Raw genomic sequence first — 7,527 nt, 5'->3', positions numbered from 1 at the left:
TTGCAACCCCTCCCAACTTGGTATCATCCACAAACGATATGGCTATGTATACACTACAGCATTTGTCCAAAAGGTGATCTGGAAGATTGCTTTCGAAAGAGTGCATCTACATGCAAAAAGCGAACCGAGCTTTCAATCTGCTTTTTCGAACAACTGGTTCATTCTTTCAAAAGGGAGCATCCACACAGCTCCAGGTGCTCTTTTGAAAGAATGAGCCAAAAACCGCCACGGATGAGTTGACATGGCAGACGAGTCCTTCTGGGACCCACAACCAAATGCTCCCTTAAAGGGCCCCTCCGAGCACCCCTTGCTCTGCACACGCTGAGGGCTGCTTCGCCACACACAGCACTGCAGACCTGGTGCACCAAGAGAAGCTACTGTAGGGACACCACAGAGAGGTGGGAGGGAGGGGGCTCTTGAGTAAGGGGGACCTTTGAGGACTGGAGGTGGGAGGGCCCTGGAGGGGTCAGTGGAGGGGAGGTGGGAGGGAGGAGGGGCATGGGGATGGGGGACTCCAGGACACCCCGCCACACACTCACAAGTGCATACACCCTCCCTCCTATTCGGGTCATCAGGGCAATCAACACGGTCCTCCTGTGGAGAATCATCTGCATCAGAGACCTTGAGGCCACCCTCACAGGATTCATGGTGCTGGGCTTCCCCCTACTGCTTTGGTGCACTGGACAGGACCCACATCACGATCCAGGTCCCAGACCACAGCATGGGGTGCTACATCAATAGAAAGGGGTACCACCCCAGGGTGCTCCAGGCCCTCAGAGACGCTAAGGGGCAGTTCATAGACATCTGCATGGGCTGGTCCAGCTGAGCCCATGATGCCCAAGTCTATGGAATTTTTGGCTTGGGTGCAGGATGGAGGAGGGGACCTACAATCCGCCACGAGAGCTCCCAGTAGGGGATGTGACCATGCCCTCCGGCATCATGGCTGACACCACCTACCCCTGCACCTGTGGCTCATGTGGCTCTATATGGGCCAAATGGACCCGAGCCAGGACCTTTTTAATGAGCATCTGCACCAGGCACCCAACACCATGCAGCAGGCATTTGGGCACCTGAAGGGGCACTTTCAGTGCCTCCTTGTGTGGCTGGAGGTTGGCCTCCACAATGTGCCGGCCATGTTGGTGGCATGCTACGCTCTCCATAATATTGTGAAGAGTAAGCATGTGCACTTTGTGCAGCGTGGGCTGCCGATGCCAGTCCCGGCTATAAGCAGCTGGCCCATGCCCCATGTCACCAGGCACACTGGGATGGGGTGCGGATCAGAGATGCCCTCCGGGAGGCCTCTGTTAGGCAGATCCAATAACCCTCCCCAAGGGACCCTCCCCACAACCCTCCCCCCACACCCACCTCTCACTACTCCTTCCCACATCCACCCTTCACCGCCATTCACAAAGGACATGTGGGTGGTGACAAACTAAATTTTTGAACTGTGTGGTTATGAAACATTGTACAAGAAACCATATACAGGAGAGAAGGGGGGAAATTATATACAATATAGGGTCCTGGGGTGGGGTGGGGCACCTGAACTTGGAGGGGAACATGGAGTGAGGGTGGGGGCACCTGAACTTAGAGAAGGGCCTGGGGTGGGGGATTTTAATCCTCAGAAGGGGTCGGGGGGGGGCTGTGAGTCGCGCTGGCTGCATTACCAGGGACCCTTCCTTGTCTGACGAAAGCTCCAGCTTCTTGTCTGGGATCCCACCTGAGGGTCCTAGCTGTTCCTCCGCTCCAGCTGGGGCTCTGCCTTGGGCGCTGCAGTATCAAGCACCATCTCCAGCTAAGCTGTGTCCCTCAGCCCCAGGAGCCAGTACAGGTCCCTATGTGGGGGCAGCCAGTGGGTGCTGCCTTCAAGCAGCTGGCCACATCCTGGGCCAAGGAGTAGGCAACCCTCTCCACTTTATCAACATTCCTAAACTGCAGACAACAGAAGCAAGCACAATATACATGCAGTGATGGCACCCCTGCAAAGTATAAAATGAAATAACTCTACTAGATGAGATTCCTCCATTCATGCATCCAACGATTGCAATAACCGTTATGGCAGCACTGTCACACCCAGAGCTCACATTCAGCTGGTTTTCCACCATGGTCTCCAAATACATTTCAGGCACTAATATTCAAGTCTTCACCATCTTCTGAATCACTGGGCCTGAAGTGCATTAACAGCACAATAATCCACCACCACTTTTAGCACCCTGCAGGTAGCCGATCCTGGATCTGAGTCAGCCCCTTTCTAAATATCAGCTCCACCTCCGCTCCAAATACCTGCTCATAAAGCTGCCAGAAAACAAGTTACCTATTCTTTCTGAACTCCAGAAGCGCTCCCTGGGGTGTTTCCATCCGAGGGCAGAATAAATTTTGTTACGTGCAACCAGGCCTATGCAGCTGTGTGCCACCAACATAAAAACAAAAACTTCCAGCCCCTGTGGGTGCTTTGCTAATCAGCTGGCACCCGAATCTCTCCCGGGGCGTGCCCAAGGGCTCAGCTCTCGGGGAACACTGCAGCACAGGACGTGGTGCCCTTGGCCTGAGCGTGAAAAGGGGGAACTGGGCTGCAGGAGCGGGCTGGAGTTCGGCGGTGACAGACTTCCAGCCGGATGGGGCTGTGCCGGCAGGACGGTGTCTGTGGAGAGCTGGGGGGCGCTCTGGAGCCGAGCAACCCGGGAACAAGGCCGCGGCGGAGACGAGCGGGGCATCTCCGTGCAGGTGCCCGGCACTAGGGGGAAGGAGCGCGGCTCCGCGAGACCAGTGAGCGGGCGGGTGCGTGGGTGGGAAAAAGCTCGAGCGATAGGCGTTGGCAGGACCCCGGAGGTGGCGGTTGCGGCGTGACAGGGCGCGCGACCGGGACACGCTAGGCCGCTGGGAGACGTTGGAGTGACGCAATGTGAGGGGCGGCATCCCGCGCGGACAGTTTCGTCACAGCACGGGGGCGGGGAGAAGGGGGGGGCTGTGACGGAACTGCCAGCCCCGCCCCCAGGTGGCGATTATGTTCTGGCTCCGCCCTTGCCAGGAGGGGGCTTTGTCGGGTGCGCAGGCGCAGCTCTCTAGGTCGCCGCTTTTCCCCTCCCCTAGCCATGGCTGCACCGCGCGGCGTGATCCGGGCCCTGCACCGCGGGACCCTCACCCAGGTAACGGGCCGGGGCCCCTCCCCGGCCTTTGTGGGCGGGGCGCGCGCCTCCTCTTCCCGCCCTGGGGACCTGTTCGTCCCTGCCCTGCATGGGCGCCGGGCTCCTCGCACTTCTGCTGTCCTCGGCACCCTGACCGTGTCCCTGCTCCTTCCTCAGCCCCGCGTCGCGCACGCCGCCCCACCCCCCAGCACGCCCCTCTGCACTACATAGCCCCGCATTGTCACGGCCCCACTGTGCACCGCATCCCGCTCTCAAGCTGCGCCAGGAGTCCCACCAGCCCCGCACTTCCCCATCCGCTGCACATCGCTGCCTTGCTTCTGCACCACATCAGCGCATCGCCCCTCTGCCCTGCCCTGCCTCGCCTCAGTGCCCTTCTGCAGCATTGTGCTACATCTCTATCCCGCCTTCTGCCTTGTATCTGTCCACTGCCTGCACGGCTGTACCACCAACTTCCCTTGTATTTACTGCAGGGAAGAAAGGTCAAAATTAAGTCAGGCATGTGCGAGCTAAACCCTGCTTTGCATTCAGCCACTGTCCCTAGTCAAGACAAATGCTTTGGCTTTGTCTAGACTGGAGAGCTAAATCCAATTTTGCATGTTAAAGGAAGACTACTTACTCTTAGAAGACGTTCATGAACACCATTAAATCCTAGTCTAGGCCAGTTTTGCAGCTTGCAACCATCGATATAATATTAGGCAATAGTTTTTTCTCAGGCTGAGTAGTAACAGAGAGAAAGCTGTGCTAGTCTATGTACTATCAAAACAAAAAAGCAGTAAAGTAGCACTTTAAAGACTAAAAAATAATTTATTAGGTGAGCCTTCATGAGACAAACCCACTTCTTCAGATCATAGCCATACCAGAACAGACTCAATATTTAAGGCACAGAGAACCAAAATTAGTAATCAAGGTTGACAAACCAAACCACTGCAGCCTAACCCTGCTGGCCCCTCAGACCACAACTGTCACAAACTTAACTCCTGCCTGCTGGCCTCACAGACCTAACCTGCTGCAGCCTGAACCTCGCCCCACCCACCCCACCCAACCTGCCACCATCTTTTAACCCTCCCTCCCACTCATGTCCCCAAACTGCCCCCAGCCTTTAACCCCCTACAACCGCAGGTTCACTTACCTTTCCAAAGCAAGCGTCATCTGCTGTGACTCCGAGCACTTGGAACCAATCAGACTGTTACACATATTTTAATAGGAATTTAGTGTCCCTCTTGCGAGTTTTCACCTACGAGCAAAAAGTTAGGACCCAATTGTGCTCATAAAGTGAGGGATGAGTGTATGTACGTTGAGGATGGTTCCTGCGGAACAAGAATTCTTCATTTCTAATAATGTGTTTTAAAAAAGGCCACTAATCCTAAAAATTAAAATGTAACCCATATATGGTACTGAAATGAATTTTAATTATGTGGAAAGTTTGAAGAATGTGATAAGGTAGAGTAAAGGTGCTTGGATACTCTGATTTGTAGTGGATGTTACATGGGGGTCCTATCTCATTCTTATGGCCTATGTCTAGACCAGAGGTTTTTTTCCAGCAAAACAACCATTTTGCTGGCATAACCAGTGGAGCATCCAAATTCCCAAGGGCTGTACCCTGCTTGCAATGAGGAAAAACGCCTCTGTTGATGGATCTCTGTTGACAAAAAGCTGGTCTGGATGTTCTGGGGCCCGTTCTGTGGACAGAAGGGGCTTCTGGGACACCAGGCAACCTTGTGTGCTGTCTTCTGTTTGTCCATTCTGCTAATAGAATGGCCGGGCTAGGATGACCATCCATCCCATTTTGGGTGGGACAGCGCCATCCTGCCGACCCGATTTATTTTGCTAACGGGGTTAATTGCCCCATATTCCAACTTTTTAGGAGCACAGGTGGCTGCTCCTGGTTCTGCCTGCCCACGGCTGGGGTAGCTGGGAGCCAGACCCACATGGGGCTGCCTCCTGGCTTCCCTTGGCTGTTGGGAGCCAGGAGCCTGAGCCAGGTGGTGGCATGTGTGTCACCCGGCTTTTCCCAGCTGGTAGGAGCTGGATCAGTGTGGCTCCCGCCTGGCTTCCCAAAGCTGATTGAACCTGGGAGCTTCTCTGGTGGGGCGGCAGCCCTGTTCCCCTTGCCACAAGTCATATGGCAACTGAGAACCACAGCTGCCCTTCCCCCCGCAGTCCCTGCAGCAGGGTGGTAGTCCCCTACAGGGCAACCACCTCCTGACTTCCAGGGAAGGTGACCATCTGTCCCATTTTGGCCAGGATGGCATCATTCCCCCATGTCCCATGTTTGACCAGGGAAGATATGGTCTTCCTACGCTGATGCTTCCACTCTGGCCGCTCTCTGCTGACAGAGCAGATCATTCTTTCAGTCTGCTTTAATGGTCTGGATGTGATCTGTTGACAGAAGTTTTGTCGCAAAATATCCTCCGTCAAAAACTTCTGTCGACAAATCGATCTAGTCTAGACATAGCCATGGACAGTGCAAGGACATGAGGATAATGCAGTGTTTCTGTGTGATTTGGAACTGACAAAGACATATTTGGTCTCAAACCCTCCCCTCTAGGCCAGTGCAGAATTGTTTAGTACAGTGAAATTTTCATGTTTTTCCTAGCTCAGTTTTAGATTACGTGAAATGTGTCTCCCACTGCTTCATTGAAAGACCACACAGGAGAGCTGGTGTGCTATATTCTACCTCAGTTTTCTTTTTTCTTCTCCTAACGTTATGCCTTCAAACTGCTTGTGTTGGGTTCACACTTAGGCCTCTCTTACCACTGTTTTGTTCTGATGTAGTGTACTGAGTAGTTTCACAGTCATTTGCTCTACAAATTGAACATCGCTTTCAAAATATGCAGTAGGGACATTATTTAGACCAGAGTTAAGCATCTGCTCTTTTATCACTTTTACTAGTCACTGAGCCAGTAGGTAGCAAATTGCGTACATTATTTCGAAGTACACAAGTTGTCTAAACATACCCTTACTGTCCTAAGCAGTCAAACAGCTACCATGTTCCACATCAGATGTTGCTGAATCATAGTGAGTCCTTGTATATTTTGTGTATTATTTAAAACTTGTAAATAGCTTTGGGATTCGTTAGTGCAAATTTTCCAAATTTATCATTTGTTTTGTAAGATGTTTTCTTGTATCCAGAAGAACATGGTCAAAAGTAGCTGTATCCACCATACCTCCACATCCATCATACCACACCATGTTATCTTTTCCTCCGGGAAGTAAACAGAAAATTACAGCTGGCATTTGGGATACACCTTTGCCATTACTCTATCTGCTGATGTGCAATATGATAGGGCTGATATGCAATACTGGAAAGTTAGGGATTTTCAGGGGAAATCTGTTTTAATGAAGAGTTCATGCTGATACACAGCAATTCATATGAGAGAGTATTCAGGAAATGAGGGTTTCCTGTGTAATATCCTATATTCCTGTGTAGCTCCTTTTAACCTGAAGTATTCCGAAAGCACCTTATGACCTTAAACGAATATGCAGTTCTTAGACTTGAAATTTTCAAAAGTGCCTAAGTTGGATTTTTCAAGAGTCACTTACTCATTTAGGAGCCTAAGTCTCATTGATAGTCTATGGAACTAGGGGCTGGCCTGCACAGTGATGCTTAAAGCATTTTTTACTGATGTAAGTGTCCACAGCAGGGGTTGCACTGCTTTGATTACTATTTTCTAAGTTTCTGTTCTTACAAAAGCTGTGTAGACAAGTTCATAGGCCCACTGACTTTCCGTGAGACTTGTGGTCCTTAAAGTGCTTTGGAAAATGTCTCGGGCTACATCTACACTATGAGATAAATTTAAATTTAAGGCAGTTAGCTCGATATTACCACGTGACTGTCTTCACTGTAACTACCATTAGCTCAATTTAGGGAGCACTAATATCAATATCATAATATCATTGGAACGTACTGGCTGTAGCATCAAGTTCAAATGTAAAAGTTCGATTACAGGCCTATGTGCAAGAGCCACATCTTAAAATCTAATTTATTAGCCTCCAGAGGTGTCCTGTATGTGACCCACAGTGCCCCTCAGTGCTCCATTCTGGCCGCTGCTCTCCATGTGCTCAGGAATTCGGTAACAGGAAGACAGTGAATTTCAAATTGGGACCAGGAAGCCTGTGGCTGTGGGCTCATGTTTGTATGAGAGGCTGAGAAATGTCTGTCTGTCTTTGCTATTAGCGCTGTGAGCGCATCTACCCATTACAGTTAGCCCCAGCATGGAGTTTATAGTTCTGTCTCTACACTTATGTTTTTCTGCACTGCCTGGCACCAGCCACTGCCCTCCTGCACCACATGGCAACAAGGCTGTTGTGGGGGTCATGCTTGCAAAGGAGGCAGAGAAACTTCTTCTCAGCAGTTTACATTTGTGTGCACCCCGCCGCCCCA

At 51.4% G+C, this 7,527-nt stretch overlaps 1 protein-coding gene across 1 annotated transcript in view; it reads left to right on the top strand.

Annotated features, from left to right (window-relative positions):
* Nucleotides 1–3,055: 3,055 nt before the first annotated feature.
* Nucleotides 3,056–7,527, top strand: part of WARS2 (tryptophanyl tRNA synthetase 2, mitochondrial) — a 53,958-nt gene continuing 49,486 nt past the window's right edge. Inside the window, exon 1 of the mRNA XM_074983589.1 lies at nucleotides 3,056–3,143. Within this exon, the coding sequence (XP_074839690.1) occupies nucleotides 3,090–3,143 (54 nt within the window). The 5' untranslated portion in view covers nucleotides 3,056–3,089. The remainder of the gene's footprint in view (nucleotides 3,144–7,527) is intronic.

Source organism: Carettochelys insculpta, chromosome 1, assembly GCF_033958435.1.
Source record: "Carettochelys insculpta isolate YL-2023 chromosome 1, ASM3395843v1, whole genome shotgun sequence".
NCBI classification, from domain to species: domain Eukaryota; kingdom Metazoa; phylum Chordata; order Testudines; family Carettochelyidae; genus Carettochelys; species Carettochelys insculpta.
This window is presented reverse-complemented; position numbering and strand designations above follow the sequence as displayed.